The sequence below is a fragment of the Balearica regulorum genome, chromosome 17 (assembly GCF_011004875.1).
Source record: "Balearica regulorum gibbericeps isolate bBalReg1 chromosome 17, bBalReg1.pri, whole genome shotgun sequence".
Lineage (NCBI taxonomy): Eukaryota > Metazoa > Chordata > Aves > Gruiformes > Gruidae > Balearica > Balearica regulorum.
In genome coordinates this window covers 10,553,826-10,576,298 of record NC_046200.1, presented here as the reverse complement: position 1 = coordinate 10,576,298, position 22,473 = coordinate 10,553,826, and the positions used below count along the sequence as shown (strand labels likewise).

The 22,473-nt window shown below is 40.9% G+C and overlaps 1 protein-coding gene across 4 annotated transcripts in view; it reads right to left on the bottom strand.

The window, feature by feature from the left end:
- Window positions 1-2,144: 2,144 nt before the first annotated feature.
- CLTCL1 (clathrin heavy chain like 1) overlaps window positions 2,145-22,473 on the bottom strand; it is a 37,695-nt gene continuing 17,366 nt past the window's right edge. Inside the window, exons 8-34 of one of the 4 annotated variants that reach the window (XM_075769867.1) lie at window positions 22,141-22,341; window positions 21,868-22,020; window positions 21,137-21,259; window positions 20,243-20,380; window positions 19,870-20,034; window positions 19,290-19,470; window positions 18,751-18,914; window positions 17,877-18,002; window positions 17,425-17,567; window positions 16,590-16,824; window positions 14,528-14,650; window positions 13,961-14,106; window positions 13,370-13,553; window positions 12,596-12,788; window positions 11,948-12,105; window positions 11,688-11,852; window positions 11,155-11,262; window positions 10,628-10,795; window positions 10,397-10,546; window positions 9,448-9,579; window positions 8,991-9,101; window positions 8,510-8,680; window positions 7,493-7,714; window positions 6,769-6,789; window positions 4,459-4,534; window positions 3,975-4,061; window positions 3,204-3,464 (exon numbers count right to left, since the gene is read on the bottom strand). In XM_075769867.1, coding sequence (XP_075625982.1) covers window positions 3,349-3,464; window positions 3,975-4,061; window positions 4,459-4,534; window positions 6,769-6,789; window positions 7,493-7,714; window positions 8,510-8,680; window positions 8,991-9,101; window positions 9,448-9,579; window positions 10,397-10,546; window positions 10,628-10,795; window positions 11,155-11,262; window positions 11,688-11,852; window positions 11,948-12,105; window positions 12,596-12,788; window positions 13,370-13,553; window positions 13,961-14,106; window positions 14,528-14,650; window positions 16,590-16,824; window positions 17,425-17,567; window positions 17,877-18,002; window positions 18,751-18,914; window positions 19,290-19,470; window positions 19,870-20,034; window positions 20,243-20,380; window positions 21,137-21,259; window positions 21,868-22,020; window positions 22,141-22,341 — 3,960 coding nt within the window. In that variant the 3' untranslated portion in view covers window positions 3,204-3,348. Of the gene's footprint in view, window positions 3,465-3,974; window positions 4,062-4,458; window positions 4,535-6,768; window positions 6,790-7,492; window positions 7,715-8,509; window positions 8,681-8,990; window positions 9,102-9,447; window positions 9,580-10,396; window positions 10,547-10,627; window positions 10,796-11,154; window positions 11,263-11,687; window positions 11,853-11,947; window positions 12,106-12,595; window positions 12,789-13,369; window positions 13,554-13,960; window positions 14,107-14,527; window positions 14,651-16,589; window positions 16,825-17,424; window positions 17,568-17,876; window positions 18,003-18,750; window positions 18,915-19,289; window positions 19,471-19,869; window positions 20,035-20,242; window positions 20,381-21,136; window positions 21,260-21,867; window positions 22,021-22,140; window positions 22,342-22,473 lie in introns of all 4 variants that reach the window. The other 3 variants (XM_075769864.1, XM_075769865.1, XM_075769866.1) reach the window with 3 other exon arrangements.

Genomic DNA, 22,473 nt, shown 5'->3' with positions numbered 1-22,473 from the left:
CTGCACTACCATTTAATTATAGAGCCCTAAAGGGAAGGGGAAGAGAAATAGTCTTGTAAAATACCAGATTATGTAGCCACTAAGAAACAGAACTTACCCCAGTGATGCATTCCTCCTGAGCTTAATTCCTCCCGAGCTTAATTCCTCCCAAGTTTATGGTGCATGGCTCATCTGGCCCAACAGAGCAGACAGCAGCAGCCTCCATCAGAATTCTGCTTCTAGCAGCAGCCTTATTAAACATTCTTCCTCCCTTCTCCTTTCACTTGGTGTTTGTACTAAAAGAAGCCAGTAACCTTTAAAGATGCGAGGGAGCAAAGCATAGTGTAAGCAGCTCAAGTGCCTAGCACAGAGTGAGCAACTGCACACAGGTCAGAATTTTATGCCAAGAGCAGCACATGTCCTTGCAGTCATTTGTGGAGAGATCAGTTTCCACCTAGCTCACAAGACGTTAAAGCAGCTGCACAGCAATGCTTGTGAATTGATCGTAATCTGATGTCAGATCTGTGGTTGCCCAAAGTTTGCCAGGTTGGGGAAAATCCTCCTAAAGGCTGACAAATAGCAAGAGTTATTACAGAAGGAAATCTATACTGCTGCTCACAGCAAAAGCATCAGTCAGTAAAAGCCTATACGTAGGTTCAAGCAAGTTACTGTTTGCCAGTATCTAAGCCCAGAAGTTAGTCTCCAGATGCTGCACTGTGCAGTGTGTTTGCACAAACAGATCATTCTACGTGACAGCACTAGCCCCACCTCAGTGAAGCAGTGGGAATTAGCGAGAAGCTTAAAGGAGGTTTTCTGTAAAACAATCTTATCCAAGTTTTTGAAAACTTGGATGGACACTACAATTTCATAAACTGGATTAAGTCCTCCACTTAACCTACTAGAAGAGGGGTTATGTCCTGCCGAGAATGATTTAACTATTAAAGAAACAGTGAAGTACTCTGGTATGCAGGAGTTTATTCCACATTTTAGGTAGAGCTGCACTGTAATGGCAGGGAGTGTTTCCAGATGCATTTCAGAATGTAAGATCACAACATTTATAAGAGTCATTATACTTAACAAGAGCTTAAAATACCAGGAGAGCAACTAAAGCAAGACTATTCAGAGCCAGCAGCTTTGCTTTCCTTGAGAACTCAGTCATTCCTGTAATTAGATTGCCAGACTTCAGCTATAAAGGATTCCCAGGCTAGCTCGATTCTCCACAGGTCACGAGCTGTTCTAGTATTTAATCTAGCAGTTCACTGTATTCCACCATCAGCTTGTCATTGTTGCTGTGAAGTCACAGTAAATTTTCAAGTTGAGGAAGGGAACTCCTAAAGTCATACTAATCCTAGAGCTGGTCTTCAGCTCCAGCTGCCTCACCCAAATTCTGTTTGACCCACAAGAAACTAGTTACAAAATATAAGTACCATTTTTCTGGAACATAGTGTGCTACTCAGCTAATTCCTGCTAGGAATAAGTCTGGGCAGAGTACAGATTTGCTTGAACTCATTAGGTGCTCAGTATTTCAAGCTGAGGTGTTGAGCGCTGATCAGTACAAAACTGAGGTTAGTATGTTCTATCAACACTTGGAGCAGTCTGTCCTGTGTCAGGAAGGTGGAGACCACATCTCTTTGCCATAGCTATCAGTGCAGTGACCAAGGGAGACAAAATACTCGGTAGAATTGTGCCAAAGCACAGGCTGCTGTTACTGATTTCACAACCCTGGCAGTCTGTACTCATTGGCATTTAAAGATGCTTTGCCCTGTTCAAGTAGAATTCAGTATGATGACGTGTAGCTTACCACTACTACTGCTACATTAATGTATTTTAGTGGAGAAGACACTACCTCTGCAGCATCTCCCTCAGCACAGGACCAAAGCTTTTCCAGTCCCGTGAATGAAGTCATGTAAGCACATGACTGCCTCCTGCAGCACGACCTCCACACGTGACAGTGTGCTGATGTGTCCAGTGAAGAGACTGCAAGGCCCTTAAGTTAATTGCTAAGCCATCTACTTTAGGTACTTTGGCACAAGTTTCCCTTTTTCCTGCCTGGCAGCCTTAGTTGTCAGCTTAAGAAACCTGATACTGTTAGTGGTAGCATGTTACTACCAACCGGTCCCCACCCCCAAGATATTAAGACTAGAACCACACAGTGGATACTGCAGTTTTACATTTATAGTTGGACTTTTATAATATTCAAGATTAGCACAAGATTCATAACCATAAATTATACATTGTTATCTAAGTACATAAAACGTTAATGATACATGTATTTGAAGAGTGGCACAAAGTAATAATACATCCCCGTTAGCATTCTCAAAGAGGTGGGTGATGGACACGCTGTTGATACTACTGCAGCATAGCAGAACTAAGTCCCTGCACCCTGTTAACTCAGGTGGTGCTGACTCTGCCCACCAGACAGGATCAGAACACGGTGTGGCAGGAAGCCAATGCCAGAATCAGTTAAAGGTGCAAATAAAAAGTCAGGATTATGGACCTCCCTACTGCCTCAATATTTTAGCAGTGCGTCCCCCTCCCCAACCCTGACACTGTGCTCTTGCATCTCCAGTACTTTGGCAGCCCATGCACACCCCTATGTCCACTTGCCACACATAGCTGAGGTTTCCTTTAGTACCATTTAACGTCAACAAGTAACATGCTCTCTTCTTGTTAAACAAAAAGGACCTGGGAAATGTTTGCTCTCTGGCATGAGAAGATTTATTTTCTTCAAGTCTCAGATCTACTCCAGAAAATATAGAACAGACTCCAACAGCATTGAACCCCAACAGCATTATTGTCCAGAAAAGAAAGCTTTCCCAATATTCCTCTAAATATTCAGAGCACAAATATTAGAAAGCCCATTTTCTTTTGCATAAGACTGCAAATAAAATGGGGTAGTCAGATGTGCACAAGCTTTCAACAATTCATTATTAACGAGATGCTTCACTGAATTGTTAACAACTCTGCTACTTCAGTAGCTTCAGCTAAAGCTTTAACAACTTGGTGCCAGGCAATTTCCCAGCTGCCTTCAATGGGCTTTGCTAAAGAAAGAAAAATATGCTCTCTTCCCCCTGGCCTCAAGCAGTTATTGCTACATGAGTTAGTGAAATAGTGCCTTAACTTCTGACAAGAGTCTCACAATGTCATTAACAAAAGCTGCCTTTCAGAGGTTGAAATGTAACCGGACAATAATCAATAAATAACAGTAACAGGCATCCCATTGAAGTCTCCTCACTGAGCCAGGCAGCAAGTGTGTTCAGCCAACAGAAGGTCGTCTGTGCCTTTAGGACCATTGTACACTTCTTGGAGAAGTTAAAAAGGGACGGGAAGGAAGAGAACAGAGACAGTGAAGGTCTGTCAGAGAACTAGTTACATATTGAAACCATAAACAGGCGGCTGGGTGAATCCTGGTGCTGTGTATCCATATGGGAAGTTTGCCTGGGGAGGTACTGCACTGGGGCCTGCTGTTAACATCAACTGCTGGCCTAGAAAACCACAAGAAAAAAAAACAAGTTAGTTAAAGAACCCAAGCTTCCCTAATGCTAGCTGTACTATGGGACAGGATTATGAGACTTTAGCTAAAAATCAGCCACTGTGCAAGCATACACTAGCAAGTCACACTATTACTCAACATGCACCACAGAGTGGGCACCTAGGCCCTCTGCTCTTGCTACCACAAAACTACAAAAGCAAGGCAGGTCTCTGAGGGAAGATGATCTGCAGGGCATGATAAACCTGGCTTGTTTTGAAGGGATCCTACTAAAATCCAAACAAACTGCTACTATTTAACCCATGCATGGTCAGAACTGAAAAGTAAAGCAATTCAAGCAAATAGTTAGGTCTGTTAGATCTCACAGTCTGGAGAGTGCTGCAAAAGGCCCAAATATACCTTGGCACATTTGTCTTCATCACTGGGAGCACACATGCCTCATGCATATGTTAAATTCAGGTTAACGCTTACATCAGACAATGAACCAGTCACATCCTTCCCTTACCAGCCACTTCTAGGTGCTTGTTAGCAGAATGCCTCTTCAGAAGGGATTCTAAAATAGCAGCACACTTGGAGAGCCATGGTTTTTTGGCTGCACATGTCTTAAAATGGGTGAGCTAGAAAGCCAGTCTGCCTTTCTACTTGGAAGAGCAGAAGGCAGACACATTCCTCTTAGACAGGAATAACACGAGGAATTTGCATGCTGTAGGTTATTCCTGGGGTTGTGCACACCTTGGTATTCCCTGTCCTGTTACTATTCCTAAGCTAGAATTCTGAGCCATGTAAGAGCAGCAATACTTTATCTGAAGAGTAGAAGTACTGTAAGAGTGAGATGCACTTCAACAACTTACACAGTTCATCTAGTGGAGACAACCATTTTACTATCTAGTTGAAACCAGTTTACTTCAACTGGAGGTAGTCATTTAAGTTACCTCCACTGAGGCAAGACTGAGAATAGGTAATCAATTAAAACCAAGTCTTTCACCTACCAAATACTATTGGAGTGGGTTCAGTTACTTGTTCCTCTTCTTTTCTTAGGCTCTCAGAAGCATCAAGTTTATCCACCTACATTGAAGCGAACAGGAGATGTATGAAGGTCTTGTCTAGGAATTGCACCATTGTCTGAGGCTTTTCATGCCTGGTACCTTAGCTATCAAGTGTTCCTTTTATTAGACCAAGTTGGAGACTATGAAAGTCTGTGTGTTCTCAGCAAGCTATGTTGTAAACATACCCTCCCAACTGCTTTAGGTTTATTGCAATAAACAATAGCTGTCAAATGCAGCTAAGAACGTCATTACCTTCAAGTGAAGCACTTTTTGGCGCCCTGTTCTAATCACTGTTAACTCTATGACCCAGAAAACAAGCCCTTCAGATTGCAGTTCCAAGCATCATCTCAAATGGACCTATGCTCATCTACTAATCTTCAATCCCTCTCCCCTTCAAACAAGAGGACCCAGATATTTGCAAATATTCCAGACCCATGAAGTTTGATCTTATCTAGGACTACAGCCTAACCGAGGGTGCAGAGTACTAGTTTAACTGTATTAGTAGTCACAGACTCCTTTAAGAGGAAACTCTAGAACCATCACGGAAAGTGGTCTAGTAGTATCAGCTTTACTCAGATCTCAGCATTGTGCCAAATAATGCTCTATTCATGCTAAGCACACTTGTGAAATTGTTACAGTAATGCAGGAGCCCTGAATACAATTTTGAATTGGGGGTAGGGGGAGTAATCCAAGAAGGCAACAGTACCTTCCCTTCTCTCAGTTTTAACAACTTGTGCCTTTCATAAGGGACCCGTTGAGACTAAAGACTGCAAGGCATAAAAATCACACAGCTTCACATCCAGCTACAGGCAGTACTAACATCCTGGGCAAACCTACATTTAGCCCGGTGCTGTATTTCAGCTGCTCCTCAGCCTCCTTTCCCACTGCAAGAATCATATCTGGCCTGAGAAGTGCTGCAAGAAGAGTCTCTATTATACTTCAGAGATGTTATCTAAACCTGATGTTTAACAGTTTCCTGCACTTTTTTAAATTTGCAACTCAAATTAATAACTTGAGTGGTGGTAGGTCTTTAACTGGATCATTTATAGCTGTCAGTCTAACAGCTCTTCACAACAACACTAAGTATTTGAGTTACAAATGCTATCCCTACTACTATGGATCAAAGCAATTGATAGCTACCAGTTTCAAACTAGTTTATTGCTCTACTTGTGACCTGGGATTCCCACACTGTTGGATTAGACTTTCCCCCTAACTGCCCCTAAAGCATTAAGGAACTTTGAAGTGAAGTGCAGTTACTCCCTCTATTGGATAAACAGCAAGCATGCTGAGAGCAGATATCCTGAAGAAAGGACAAGAGCAGCTCTCCAGGAAACCCTAAACATCTGTCTGGTTTGCTGCCTAGAAGTGAAGTTATTCAAAAGGTTTCCAAATGAGTTTCATCATACTTTGTGTGTCTGTCCCCTTCTAGGGCATAGGCTATTCTGTGCTTTAATACCTTTTTATGCATAAAAGAAAGATAAGTTCTGGAAGACATACACACCCTGCTTATAAACTAGTCTGTTCTTTTGTACTTTTGAAGTTAGTTACATGACAGTTTTAGACATACCACATTTATAAAGCCCATTCTCTAATTCCATGTTTTGCAGTTAATTCAGACTAAATTAGTTCCACTGTAAACCACTTTCACCATGCAGATTTTCCTTCTGGCAAGTTATCCCGTATTTAGTACATGTGATTACTTGTAAATCCAACCAGCCATTTAAAAACCATGATCTTAGACCTAAACCTCACATGGAGGAATACAGGTGAACTTGTGTGGCAAGTTCCTCCTCAGTGGAGGAGGAGTTTACGATCTGTGCAAGTACTTTCATCATACTAACAGGCAAGAAGTTTACAGAAGCTTTATGTTACTATTCAAACTCACCATGCCTGAAAGATTTAGAGTAATTTAGAGCATAACAAGCAATTTGCACTTAAAACACATCCTGTTACGTGGCAACTGCTTTTGTTTACTCATGAACAACATCCTCCCTGCCACAAGATCTGTAATACAGTGAACAGGAGCCCAAACAATCACTTGCTTCTGTTTCCCACGAAGAGGAGCAAAGTCTGGTTGGATTTTCAAGTTGCTTGTGAATAGTTATCCTTTTAGCATTAGAAAGTGAACAGGAAATGAGTTAGAGCTAAATTACACTGCTCTTCTGGCAGAAGCTACAGCTAGATTCCTGTAAAAGAATCCTAGGATATTGAGGGACACAAATGAACACAAAGAGTTTGAAATCAGAGTGTCACCTTATAGAACAGCCCATCAACCTGCAAGAAAATTCAGAGGGGAATACTTAACATGACTGATTAAAGGCAACCTGAAGCAGTCACTTTTAGATTACTCATTTTAAAAAGGTTCTTTCCTGCAATGTCCTATGCAACTCTAGAGCCTTCTAAGGAAGTAGCTTAGCTTAGCATCCTAGAGCTGTTTGAGACAAGCATTTCAGGACCACACATGATCAGAATCTCTCTTCTCTCTCAATTGAGGGCTAGCTATTGGTATCAGTATTGTACAGCCAGACTACACATCTAAAGCTCTGTTTTTCATTTTAAAAAATCATCTTCAGCAGTCTACTCTTATGGCTGATGTAGGAATAGTGTGTACTATTAGTTACTCAAAAGTTATATTTGCTCTGAAAGCACTCTGTTTTCTTGTTATAGTTACACAAAGTAGAACAATACAAGGTTGTCCTCATCAAGTCTTCAGCTTCATCAACTATGGAGCTGCTTTGAAAAGCACACAGTTGCTTATGCCCACTGTTAAAAGCAAAAGTTTAACTAGACCTCTTTCAAGTCCCAAGGCATCTATTTATAAATTTTGCTAGTCTGAAGTTATTAAACCCACAGAACTTCCTAGAAGACAGTCTGAGGAATAACAATATTCCAAATACATGCAAAGAGCTCTGGTTTGCATAATGCTAATCATCCAGCAGACTAGAAGCCTTAACATTTTAGCCTATGCAATACTCACTTTGGTAAGGTACTCTCTCATCACTTGGATGAAATAAGGCATTGCAAAGTCCATGATGTTATGCCTCCATGCCAACTCAAGGACTACATCGGGGTGCAGCAAGTCATAACACGTGAAAAGGCAGGCTGCAAAGCACTCCTGCTTGCCTTCTTCCAGGAACCACTGAAGCAGCTTCTCAGCTAGTTCTGCATCTTTAGACTCCGCAGCATACTGCATAGCATCCTACAGAAAAGAAAAAGTTAAGCTTGACTCATGCCTGTCAGCATCTTGCTCTACACCTTATGTGCATGTTATTGCTACCTAGTTAAGCCAGGTGTTTAGCATATCATGAAGTTAGTCCTTAACAACACCAAGCATATTCTGTAGGAGCCAAGCTACAGTACATACACTCAGTTCTAAGTCCTCTCATTTTGAGACAACCCAGATACTTGTATTAACATCCAACAGGCTTTCCTTCAGTACTTGAAGTGGCCTGATAAGATTTTTGCTTAGTTCTGTAACAGAGAAGACAAATAATCTTTTGGGTATACTACCTACCTCACCATTAGATATTAAGTATTACCCAGAGCAGAAAAGATTGTTGCATCAACTGCTTGCTATGCATCAAGGCAGAAGACTATTTGCCAGCACTCCTACAGAATAGTCAAACTGGCCTGCGTGAACTCACTACAGGCTTGCACACTATACCATTGTAATTGTGTTTCATCTGTACCCTAACATGGGCAGAAATCTTCAGTCTTATGCAGGATGTTCCACACTGATACGGAAAATTGTACAGATACCATTGAGTGATGCAGACAGGTCTCCAAGTACAGGACATTATGAAATTAGATTTAAGATATGCATTTGAAATTGCAAATGCTCCTGCTCCAAGAGTCTTTCCTTAAACTTCAAGTGAAGGGCTAAGACTAATTAGAATTCCAGATTTGAAACTAATGGAACACATTCCGTATCCAGGAGATCTATGCTTCACAGACTTCTTTTTGACAGTCAGAGAGAAAGGATGCGTTAACTCACCTTATACAGACGGTCTTTCTTGCATAGCTCCACGCTCTGTTTCCAGCGGTTGTTACCCTTATACAAATATGCTGCAATACGCCTAAATTCAATTAGTTCGTGCTTTTCCAGACGCTGAGCCAATGTTATGTTATCAAAGTTGTCATAGGCATCAATGGAAGCTCTCAAACCCTGTTTCAGAGAGAATTGTTACACATGCTTCCAGATGGTAGTAAGTGAGAACTACAGTAGAGAAGCATCTAAGCATGGTGCACAAGTGTAAGTTCTGCCAGCTGAACACTGATACTATGGCTACAGCTTGTTTACCCTGCGTATTTCATGCATCTCCCCAAAAGCTCATTTTTAACAAAGCAAGACACTAACTCTGTCATACTGACTTCACTCAACAGAACAGAAGTTAATTATCTTCTACTATGGCTTCTTTTTGTTGGAGAAAGAGGAGCATCCCTCAAGGCCTAGCAGTCTATTTTGTGGGGCTCACCTGGTAATCTTCCTCCTCTGTTAAAAGGTTGTTTAGAGCTTCGTTAACTCCTTTGTTGTTGTGGTTCTGGACTGAACGCAGATAAGGCTTTACTAGAAGTAGCTGATTGACCTGGAATTAAGAGGATTGCAATACAAGACTAAGTATACCGATTCTGACACATCATACTCCTGAAAAAGATTCCCCCTTGTTATTACAAGAGTTTGTGGTTACTGTCAGGACTCTTCAGACAAAGCATCTTGTATTGCCAGAAGTAAAATAAAAACTACCCTCCTAGGCCAGTTATGCTAACTCTTCCAGTGTTTCCTGTATCAAGCCAGGATTGGGCTGCTTCTCAGTTCTTTATATTGGCAGCAAATCCACCTGACAGATGTCAACCCTTTTTTTCCAGCCAGATACTGGAGTATCTGAACTTGAGCAAGAGGATTTTTATTCATCTACCATCTCTCAAACTCACCTTTGAGAAAAAATTGACTGTCCTGGTGTGATCCAGTCGTGGAGATAATACAAGCAGGAGATCATTGATCAGCAGAGGTTTGTAGTCTAAGTAGAACTGCAAGGCTTTGTAGTACAGCTCCACATTGGCCACCTGCATAGTTAGATGCTAGTTAGTACTTCAAACACAAGTAAGCCTAAGGTGCTTAGTTTGGATTACTCAACACAAGTTTTATCTGACTTAAATAAAAGCTTAAGTTTCCTTCTAGAGGCCAGAAGTGTTACACTTACATGCAGTATCCTTGTTCAATCTTTGACTGCTTCTTGCATCATCTGTTTCCAGACAGTGAAGTCACAAGCTACCAGGGGTAGTACAAACCAATTCTAACCCATCCACAGTTAAAAGATCCTGGCACAGGCAGCCCACTAGAGTTAACGTGACCATTTGCTGAAACTCCTAAAGCTGGTAAAGGTTGTAGTCTTAACCAGTCTAAGTTGTTGCCTCGAAACCCATAAGACCAATAAGAATGTGTTCAGTCTCAAATCTCGTCTAAATTATTCATCAATTCACTATTCTCTGCTGCATTCATGGACTGCCCACCCACTGAAACAGCTGGAAATGTTTGCAGAGATCTTTCAAGAACAGTCACAGCCTTAGTCTAAGACAGCAGTCAGCTCAAAGGTATTAAGGAGGTTGTGCCTCTTGCTTGTGACCTATGATCCTGAGCAGTCTCCGAAAACATCCTGTGCTAGCTGCTGCTACTCAACAGAATGTGCTGCCCAGCAGCAAACAAAGGGTATAAGAGTAGATTAATTCTTGTGCTAAACTGATTGGAAGTTGGTTTAAGTAGAGCAGGAAAACTGAGTAGTTACTTAAGGAAACTCATTTTCAAAATGACAATTCTATTGTGCATTTTTGCCTCTGTTCTGAGAGAATTTTTCAGCACTGATTCAGTTAACTAGTTACTTACCTTGGCAATTATGTCTTTAAACTGCCCTTCTTTCCAGGCATCAGTGGGATGATTCATCATAGTAATTATTGCATTGTCATACTCCTCATACTTGTCATAGAGGAATACAAGCTCTGCCCAGAGATGAGCCTGTTCTGCAGCTCTGAGCACCTGATAAAATAAGAAATCAGTCAGTCTGATTCACCAACAGCTTCCCAACTTCACTTGCGGTGTAGCTACCTTACTGCATACCTTTGGAATATTAACTCTAGACCAGAAGAGCTCCAAGTGTTCCCTCATTTTCTGAGGCTTGAATTTGGAATATAAGATGGCAAGTTCAGTAAACATTCCCATGTGAGCACGTTCTAGGCCCAGAGCGGCTTCCAAAAGGGCAATCAGTTCCTCAAAGTAGCCACGATCCTGGATGTTAGGAAAATAAGAATTAATTGCAAATTCATGACCAACTGGCACTTAAAGCTTGCTAAAAAGCATGTTTACTTAAATTCAACATGCTTTGCTTTTCTCTCCAAGTGAGAGTGCTTGTACTTGTAAGACATGATTCTAATGAGGTGACAGAATCATAAAAGAAGGGACAGTGAAAGCTATCACCATTCTATTTACTACAGAAAAAAATGCATGCAGTTACTAGGAAATAGAGATAGAAGAAGAATGAATTTAAAGATCAGTCCCATAAAGTATTGGGTTTTCACTACAACCACTTTACTAGCAGACACAAGTACGCTGTGTAAAGTTTTCTAGGATGTTTACAGTGATCTAACCTGATAGTAACTGATCAGCTCTTCAAGTTCATCAGCATGGATGACTATGTGTAAACCACAGATCTGTGCCAAGCGGAATTCTTTTCCATCTACACAGGCGAAACATACCTGTAACAAGAGTTAGCAAATAGTCACTTAACAGGAGGCTACTGCAATGCTTACTTAATCTCCTTATAGTAAAGGGAAAGTTAATTAGCAAAGCTATTCCAAATTTGAGGCTTACATACAGTTCCAAACAGGTATTTCCATAATGCTTGCTCTAGAATTAAAATCTCTGCCATTCATTTTACACCATTTTGAAATTAAGCTTCATTATCTTGGGCAAGAAAATAGCTTATAAAGCTACAAACACTCTGTAGCCAGAAAAAGTTAGCAAGCTACTATCAGAGCTAATTGTAGATAGATAGGAATTAAGTCTTTTTTAATTCCCACATTATTGACAGAGCAAAGGAGTCCAATTATGCTCTAGAGTAACAGGCTCAGAGACAACAGTAAAGTACGTTCTGCAGACTATTAAAAAACACTTAAGTTACCTCCTTCCAAGTCCTTGTGCTGTTGGCTTTGCGGCCACTGTCCACTGCCGCCTGATACTCTCCAAGGTGCACCAAGGTAGACGCCAGGCGAGCAAAGTTAGATACGTTGTTATAGAGTAGTTTTGCTGCTTCATACATCCCCTCTTCGTAACAGCGATCACCAACCTGGATTAGGAGTCCAAGGTAAACAAGAGTAACAGCAAGAATCAGAAGTCAGCTAAGCAGCAAGTCATACGTGGGAACTGTGGATCAAAACATACCTGTTGTATATGGGCATTATTAGGGCCACTAATAAACTCCTCCAGTTCTGATAGACGATTAGTTTTTGCCAAAGCAAAAATAAGTTCTGTCTCTACGTAAGACTCTCTAGCCTTCTTCCTGGCCATCTGTAAGAACTTGACTAGGTCCTCCCAGTTATCTTGAAGAAAGAAGAGATATTTAAGATCCTCTGTTTAGTCATTTTGTATCACTCACCTTACCTACCTTTGGAAGGGTTTTCACTAGTAGTCTCAAGGATCTCCTCCACCGTGATACTAAGCCATTTACATTTGAATTAAGGCATTCCCTGCTAAACACCAAGTCACCCTCATGTAAAGTTGAGCTTCTTGCAACTATTCTACAATCCAGGTAGTAAGCGACTCTGTCACACAGTTAAATACATACATTACACTTGGCTATATTTTAGATGAGTACAGTCCAAGTTATCTCCACGTGAAGGTCTTAGCAACACAGACAAGTTTGTTGACAGGAATCTCACTAAATATTGACTTGTCCATTCCATGTACTGACTGCTCCCCATTTCCTCTGAAACGGAATTCATAGGTCTCAAGAATTCCTGCTGTTTGATGTAGATGCAATAACCTAGCTCATGTCCAAACAATCTTAAGTTTGATGATTCTTTGCCTTACCATTTCTATTAGCTGCTTGAACAACTTCCATGTAAGCAGATGGATCATCTGCCTTTATATAGGAGTCGATGGCTTCTTTCACCAAGTCCTTCTGGAGCTGTGCTCTGGCTAGCTGGCTCCATACTGCTGGTTCATTACATCTCTCTGCAAATTCATAAGCACGGTCTAAATTGCCAATGTGCTCAATCAGCACCTGTTAGAAATTGAAGTTGCAAGTTAAAAATCAAAGCTTTCTAACATTCTCCTTTCTAACAGGACTCCTCCTTCAAGTGTATATGCTGTTCTGTGTAAGCAATATGACACTAACTGCTTTTAGAACAGCCATTTCTGTCCAATGAATTAGAGGCAGCAAGAATAAGACTCTTGTTGCTGTGGTTTCTCCTCTGCTTTACAGAGGTCAGTAATGTTGGCCTAAAGACAATGCCTAGCAGCATTTGCTTCTCCTGCACCTTTCAAGTACGAGTCTTCAAGGTAGCCACTCTGAATCGAATGGAGCACACACCCACCCCCCCCAAGGATATAGTGCAACACCCTGACATTTTTTTTTTTATTACTTTGACCAGGATCAGCCTCAGCCAAGTCAGTATTTTGACTGTTTTGCTAGTTTTTGCACACAATCCCACTTCTCCCTGCAACTTGGTATCATATGGGAACTGTACTCTTAAGTCTCAGTGATTTAAGTAACAATCACTCCTGAAGAACCAATATAACGGTACACTTCCCATTCTCTCTATCACTAGCATTCTATACCTTTATGCAGAAACCACACCTCACCTGAATTGCTGAAGTATTAACATCAAATTTTCTGAAGATAGCAAAGGCTTCTTCATATAGCTCATTACTAATGGCAATGTTTGCAATATCTGGGGCATCATAGTTATCCAGCCGATTGATGTATTCCATCACACGAGTGCGGTCAGCCTTAATAGCAGTCAGGATCAGCAGATTCTGGAGATTCCTTTGGTTAACAGAAGGCAGAGGCTATAAGTGGTGCATAGTAACATCTGCTCAAGTGACATGTATTGTACATGCAAAAAAAAAAAAAAGAAAAATACACCCACTTGCTGTCACTAGCAACAACCTTTCATCCCCAGATTAAGAAGCACTGATATTTGCCTTCAAAAAGAAATTGCTTACCAATATCAGTGCTCTCTTGTCTCAACACATCACTGCAAATTGCATACTGTGAACTAGCCCTGTTCTTAAAGCACAGAGCACTTTTAAATGTGTATAAATCAGGTGAAAAAGCAGAATTTAGACTGCTTAGGTCCTGCAACCAAGAGACCCACAAATAACTTGGGTCACTTCACAACCTGAACAAAGACACTGAATAGACTAAACGTGTGAACAAAGCTCTCCTCTTACCTGTGTTCACTGAATACAGAATTATCCAAGACAATTTTTTCCAGTAACTCAATCAACTCATTAGGCAGGTCAGCAGTCATGAAAGCTTTCACAGTAACAGAAACCTCCTCTGGATCCTGTGTCTCTGATAAAGCTGTTTGGACAACCTGGATTTAAAGGCAGGAAAGTTAAATGTTTTCCCCAAATGAGATATTTGCCAATCTATTCCAGTGAACTACAAATTAAGGCTTCAGAACTTTCAGAGTATTTTATCATAGACAGCAAGAAAGAGCTACTTCTACACTGGATATGGCTTATTAAAGTCACACCTTGATGTAAAGGGAGCAAATTCTCTAGAGGTAGGTCACTCCACAGGAGAGAAATAATATCTTACCGGTAACTAAGTTTGCTGACCATGAAGGTCAGAGTTAATACCTCCCACTCAAGCTCTTACAAATTTCTGTATGGTTGAGATAAGGCCTGGCCTCAAGGGATCTTGTGAGGGAAGACAGCTACTTTAATGCTCTGTAATGTTTCTGAGACATCCTGAGGTCTCCTCATACTGAAAGTTTAGCCTTTGTGCTGTACCTGGTCAATAAGCTGCCGCCTGAATGGGTTGTTTTCTTCCAGAACATTTGCCCAGAGCTCAGGGTCCTTCCTGCGCACCAGATAGCGAGCCTCACTCTTAAACAGTGAGTTCTCATTGCAGACCTGAAGGAGAGGTTACAAACATTGACATTAACATTAAGGGTTAGTGCCACAAGACAGGTTTAGCTAGCTATGAATCAGACAGTCTAGAAGACTGACTAAAACTAATTGCTGACCAATGCTAAATGCCACAGACAAATTCTTACCCAACCTCTGATCTGGAAGGCTCATGGAGAAGGTCTCCAGCAGAATTTCTATAGCTTCTCTTGGTTTTGCCCGACACACAAATACTGTGACAGTGTCTTCACAGTAACTATTTGCTTCTGTTTGAAGTGAAGATCTGCAGAAGCCTGAAGAACTTAAGTTTTAAATCTACAAAGGGAGCCCCTTGCCTGGGCAGTGTTAAGTAGTAAACTAAGGAATGATGCTGGTATGTAAAGCTAGAAACAGGTTACGTATTTGGTGTCATTAGCTTTACACTAGAAGTGTTCAGAGTAGCAAGTGGCTTGGATTCCCCTGTTAAAATGTTAAGGGTATAGAATAAATGTGAAATCTCCTATAGAAGTGCAGCGAGGAAGAGTTATGAGTTAGGATTCTATTAGTACCACGAGCTTCAATTTCCAACTAGCAGAGTTGAAACCTGAAGGCCTATTCCATCTTCTACCAACAGGTCATGTTTTGTTAGTATCCAAATCAGCTCTTGGAATCTCAAGTACTTTGTTGTAAGCAAATTAGTAGTAGCACAGTTTTGCTTAATATTGTACATCTATTAGTTGCAGGGAGTTGAGTCCTCTTCTAGAAGGCAACAAAGTCTCAAGAATAATTCTTACAGGAGGAAAATCTTTTCTCCATAACCAGAAACACCTGCTCAGAACATCAGTTCAAAGAAGAACTGGTAAACTGGTACTGACAGGTTTTTATGGTTAACCAGAATGTTAAAGCTTATCCTAGCAAAGCTTCCTAGCAAAACAACTCAGACCCTCCTTCATATCCTGAAATAAAAAGCCAAATATAGCCAGCTGGGGGTTTTTTGTTTGTTTTGGGTTTTTTTGTTGTTGGGGTTGTTTTTGGGTTTTTTTATAACAGCTACAGAGGAGGTAGTACTTCAAAAATATCTGGTTTAGGCTAGAAAGTCATCCACTTTCAGCAGCAAGCCTAGATTATATCACCATTCTAACACTCACAAGGTAAGCCTTGCCAGGAAACAGCATTTACTTTTCAAACAGGGCAAAACAAGCTAGTTCTTACACCTACACAGCTGACATTCTTTGCATATACTAGTGCAGAAGTGCAGGTAGGAGGAGAATGTTTTCTTACTCAGCAGCCACAGGCACTACTATCTGGCATTAAGCTCTAGTGTTCAGTTTGAGACTAGAATGTGTTTGGAGAACCCTGGGAATTTCACTTGCCCTTGAACTTCTGAGGGAGGTTCTAGGAATCAACCAGCTTAAGATAGGAGAGGAATGCTATCGGAAGAAGTCCTTGCAGTTTGACTGTCAACATTTATTTTCCTCATTTCTAGTTAAGTATTGGAGCAACTCTAAGGGTCAGCCACAGTAAGGGAAAATTACAAGCCCTGTTCTAGTTTCAGTGAAGTTTTTCCTCCTACTATAGAGTCAGGCTAGATGACAGCCTGTCCCTTCTGCTGATCAATTACTCAGAGGTCAAAAAAAAAAATCAAATTAACAAAAAATTTAACAGTAGGCATATTCATTAGCTAGGCCCAATAAACAATTTAATTTTGAGCAAAATCAGTGGATCCAAGACATGAATGGTATCTTAAAGCTGCAGAGTTACACAATTTTAGTTCAGACATACAGCATAAGAGTTCTTTTCATCTGCATAAAAATTACTGTCTCCATATAGAAGAATCCTGCCTACCTCAACTCCTGAGTGAGACTGCAAGACAGAATTCTGCAAGTGTTAGACAAAGAGCCAGCTAGGCTTCCACTTCAGGCTGCAAGTAGTTCTTTAACATGTTTATAAATGCAGTTTTGCTAACCTTTATGAGTTCCAGATCACATTGCCCCCTTTCATAAGCAACGCAGGCCAGATGAGGGTCCCTCTTTTCACAATATTTGCCAACTACACGGCTGTCATAGTAAGGATTCTCACGAAGGAACCGCTCTGGATTATTATTACTGTCAATGTAGATTTTGGCCAAGGCATTATGAGTCGCAGGTTCTTCACAGCCTTCATGAATCCTTGATTCAAGCCATGGCAACAGCAACTTAAGCCTTTGAAGAAGCAAACATTTTAGGTTTGTAAGTCACACTGAAGTATGCTTGACAGCTACCCATTAATACCTGGCTTTCCCTTCAAAGTCTGCTGGTCAGACTTAAAAGCAGCTAGAGACCAGCCAGTTATTTTTAATGAGTCTTAAATGAGTGAGGCCAGATCTGCAGTTTAACATCAGGGAAGGCTGCAGATACCACTAGTTTTGCAATCTTTCCTTTCAGCTCCTGTTCTGTTAGCTGGCTCTTCACACTTAAAGCCATTTGTTCATTTTACAGGTAACTACAAGCTAATTACACAAGCTGCTGTGCCTACAAGACGACTGTCAAGACAGTTTTATCCAGGTTTACTCCAAAAGCACATCCCAGGGTTGGCTGTACAGGAAATGTTCAAAAGCCATGTTATTCATCATGCAGTGCTGTCAGGCATTCCTACATAGTCCAAATAATCAAGAAACTAAGAAATCGAACATGTTTTTCTATAAAGAAACATAAACCAATATTAGCATTGTATCATTCAACAAAGCTGCATCTAATTCAATGTGGGTGTATACCAGGGTCAGAAAAGCCCCACACTGGTGTCTACAGATACATTTTCATTACCGATTTCTTTTTTCCACTTCTGCCACCAACTCATCTGTTGAGAACTGGCCTCTAACCACCATGATCAAGTTCTTAATGACATCTTCAGAACAATCCACATCAAGAAGCCCTCCAACCACTGCTGGTATACGGCTAGGATTCACCTAGAATAAGGCACCATCATTAGTTATTAGTATTACTAATAGTCCACCCCCAGTCTTCCACATGGGGAAGTTCTAGTTAACAATTTAAACTATGCTTTAGAGCATTGAATTTTAAGTTAACAAATTTGTATATACATTACAGGAAAAGCTACACTTACAGGTTTGTAATAGACACAAGGCTCATTGAAGAGCCTCTGCACTAGAAGTGTGAGCATAGGAGACATAGAAGATTCTGGCTTAGCTTACTGAAAGGTTAAGTTCCTACTAAGGAAGAAAAGAGCAAGAACTTAAAAACTGGATTCTTCTTACCTTCTGTACATAGATCTCTATATACTTCTGCAGGTTATTGCGATATAAGTAGAGCACCAGGTCATGAACAAAGTCAAATCGATCACAGACAATGATCAGAGGAAGCTGGTCTGTGAGCTTTGCCTCCTGTATTTTGGGGGGGGGGGGGGGGGGGGGGGGGGGGAAAGTAAGCAATCACCATTTGTTGAAGTGTTTTCAAAGCAGGAAAGTCTAACCAAGTTACCCTAGCACTAGAAGTCACAATACATTCAAATTTAAGACTGTCAAGCAGACAGTTGACTTCAAAAGCAAGTTACCACTATGAATACCATGCAGCCAGTCTATCAGTTGAGTTTTAAGTTTAGGCTCCTCATGAAGTGCCACATTAGGCCTACATCTCAGCTGAATTAGTAGTCATTTTGAAGCCAATCTATTCAGAAGACAGTTGCTGGGCCAAGAATTTAACAATGCAAAATGGAGTGGCATTAAAATGTGAAGTGTTGTAGTACGGGTTGACTCCAGTTTTAATAAGCTTTGTCTAGCCCATTTCCTTGATAAAGCTGCTGCTGAATACTTCAGCATAATCTTTCCTCTTGCCAACCTGGATTCACCTATTGTTAGGTGACAGCATACTCATGAGTTTCATACAAGTTAATATCATACAGGCTAGCTTTAAAGGAATGGTGAATTTAGGCTTGTTTTCCCAGAGGTAGCCTAGAAGGACCTATTATAAGCCTGGAATAGGATCAGACTCCTATTCCAACTATGCAGTAGACTACTCAACAGCCATGCCAGCTAAACGTTGAGTTCGTATTTCCCTCCATTAGAAGGCTGTAGTTCTGCTGCTAAGCAAAACATACAGAAGACTGCTCAATCCATTGGACAGAACATTTACCTTCAGGAAATTCTTCACCCGTTCTGGATTATAACAGTTACTTTCACGGCAGATTCTTTCCACTTCTTTTATCTGACCAGTCTTGCAAGCTGCCTGGATGTACTTGAAGTGAACATCTGGATCCTGGCTGAAGTTTACAATGGAACCCAAGAAATAGAACAGTCCTAGAAAGAGTCACATGTTTTTAACACAGTTAGAAGGGTAAATGAAGCAAGTGCAGACTGTTACAGGCTTCAGCTTGTGACTTAGTTGAACCCTGCTGAGAGAACAGTTTTTGTTCAACTGCAGGAAAAATCAGAAGGATTTTGCCGCCTCTTTCAGGTTTCATCTTTCTTTCTGATCTTTGCTCAAGAGAAGTAAGAAGCTATCTAGAACAAAGCTACCCCTAGAACTCACTGTGATGAGCTCACTTTGATAAATGCATCCTAAGGTCCAGCCATGTAACAAGTACCTCTCCCGTAAAAGTTACAATCCTTACTATTAGCTTCAATCAAGTAGTGCTTCCACTCTAAGTAAGCTGCTTCCCTCTAATACTGTACCTTCATAGCTCTTGAAAGATTCAAAAAGCTCCACCAGAGACTGAGTACCGAGCTGCTCATGGTATTTAGAAGCAACTTGCACACAGAGCTGTAGGTTTTGCCTAATGTTGGCTGACAGCATGGCACGCAAACACTCCACAGAGTCTTCAACTGAGAGAGAGCCAAAGAAGTTCACAAGCCACTGCAAAGAGAAAGAAGTTTTACTCAGTAACTTATACAGGATTTGACTGACTTCTAAAGTGTAACAACTAGCCAGAGTTTCTACCCCAGCTACTAGAGAGAAGTCTTCCACATGCTAAGACTAAAGACTTAAAGAGAAACACACTGATCTTTACAACCACAAAAATGCAGTCTGGAAGTAAGATTTAAAAATGCCCACCTGGGAAACTGAGGTCAAATTTAAGCCATGAAAAGTATAGATTATGGTTTAGTTATTAACACTGGACAAGTGTTCTTTAGTTAAAGCTACATGTGCTACTTTGGTACCTACAAACCATCTTATAGTGGCTACAGGGATTTTAGCAGCTACAGAAGTGCTAAGAGCATTCACTTTACTTTCACTTTCTTACTCTGTACTTACCTCAGGATTCAAAAGGTGAGTATGAACAACAGCACGTTTAATATCATAGAGATCTGTGTAGTGTTCCAAAGCTCGCTGGAGCAAGCCTGCCTTTTCACACAACTGGGCAATATGAGCACGATCATAATGTGTAAACATTTGGTTTCCAAGAATGGCATCTGCAACCTAGAAGATTACATTTCATATTCAGACTGTCAGAGAATCACAGCAGCTCAGGTTAAAAGTTGTTTAAACATCACAGCAGTGACTCATTAGTAGCCTTTGATGTTGCTAAACTACTTATAGATATATCAGTATCAGACATCATATTCTTGTGCAAGCCTACTACTGTCTCTTCTTCACTTTTTGGAGGAACTAGGTTAACAAGTCTTACCTGTGGGGCATGAATTAAATTCATTTCCAGGAGACGAGTCTGAAGGTGGCCTTCTGCAGGGCGGTTATTTTTCAGGGCATCCAACAGAAAGGATGTGCACTGCTGAATAAGACTGTTCTCCATGAATACATCCACAATCTGTTGAGATCAGTCAAGTTAGAGAAGGGGGTCTACATACACATATGCACATTTATCTGTATATACTAATTGCCTTGCTAGAAGGCTAGAAAGGAAGCTCACCACAGCACCTAGCGTGCTCTATTCCCCTTTGTTTTCATAGGATTACTACCATGATAATAGAGAGACAAGTTTCACGCTTTGTTTTCTTTTTCTCTAGAATGTAAGTACATTACTTTGAGCTATTATGCCAGATTTTGCCACCCACTCTAGTTTGAACACAGCATGCAAATCCCATCCCTTCTCTCTTGTTGGGATAGTTGCTACACAAAAAGCTAAGACTTTGTCTAAGTAACTTGAATTATTTAATAACGCAACTTGTTGCCTTATTTCTCTATCCATTTAACCAGAAGTGGCCACTGGTAGCCAGCACTCAACTTAGGTTTATTTATTGTTCTTCCCATAAGTTCCCTGCATGGGAAGAGTTAATGTATGCTCCATTAAAGCCAACAGTAGGACAGTAACACCCTGTTGCTTAGACTAAGACTGTGGCAGATTCACTATCAATATTACAGAATTAGCCAGAAAGCTTCCACAAGAATTTGAGAGCACACTTGCCTCTAATGACTTAACAGTAATCAAACTTGACTAGAATAGATTAGTCACTTTTCTAACCAAGCCAACCAGAGACTTGAACTGGCCTTACCAGTCCCCAGGATGGTACTATGCTATTACCTCCATCTAGAAAGAGACCAGTAATCTTGTAGTAGGCATCACCTGATTAATGTTAGCCAGTGGCTCCTCATCCTGTACCAGCATCTGAGAGAACTGCAGGCCTTGCTCTGGACTGACTCTCATCACACTTCTCAGCAAGAAGATCCAGTCTGGAGTATAGCCAACCTAGAGATTTCCAAAAGAGTCATGCATGTCTTGGAAGCTGCTTCAAATTCTTTAGTATAGGCACTATGAACTGCTGTGAGGTTGCCATGCCCATCCCCCAGGAATTCTCTGACAAAAGCATTGCTTGTGTGTTGACACAGAAATTCAGTATTCACCTGCTTAGTAACTGAACTTGTGCCAGGGCATTTGTCTTGCTAGGCAAGAAAACTACTTGTAACAGGTCTTTCAAGTCTTAAGGCTTTATTTGTCAAGTAAGGTCCTAAACTTACAAGTGGACATCAGACAAATTGTTTTGTAAGCTGTCAAAAAAGGTCTTATGAATTTAGGAAGAATCTTGTTTTTATTCTCTAAAATAAGCTTGAGCCAGTCCATTAATTTGATAGTTCATAAAATTCTGGGTGTTCTGAATTTAATTTTTTGCAGACTGCTCAGACCTTAAGTCATACACTATGATTTCCACTATGACAATTAAGAAAACACTGTTTCTCAATCTAACCTACTTATCAGTTTTAAGCGACAGGAATCAAACTTATCTCATGGAAGATAGCTTGAGAATGTACACATTAAACATAAGATAGAGTCTAGCAGTTTGTGATCAACAACTTTACCTTTTTAGCATACAGCACTATTTTCTGGAATTGACCAGTTTCAGCAAAGCACTGAATCACTTTGTTTGGCACGTTAGCACGAAGATAAACACTGAGTGCAAGGGTTGGGTCAGCTGTCTTCACCAAGTCTCCCAGCTCCTCTGAGCACTCCAGCTAAAGTCAGAAGTGACATTTTGTCAAGCAGAAGAATTCAGAGATGTAACAACTGAGTGTGAACGATACTTTTGATACTACAAGGCAACAGAATTAAGCTAATGTTATGATCGAGCCTACCTTGTCTTCCTTCAGCCACTTCTCCAAAAGCTGCTTGCGGCCCTGCTGTAGGACAGGGCGACAGAGCTCCAGAGACTCAAACTTGTTCAGCTGTCCCTGGTCAAGCAATATTCCAAAGTACTGGAGCAGGGGAGAGGCCTGCCCAGGCTGAGCTGGTACACTCTGGAACTTCCTGATTGTATCACTGGTACGTAGAATTCCCTGAAGAGGCACAAGATAGAGAGAAGCAATGTTTAATTAGTGAAGACTGAGTAGTATTAGTCAAAAACAGGTGTTAAGCTATCCACTGAAGCATCTACTCTTAAGCCTTCAGGGTGGAGATCTTCCTCAAAC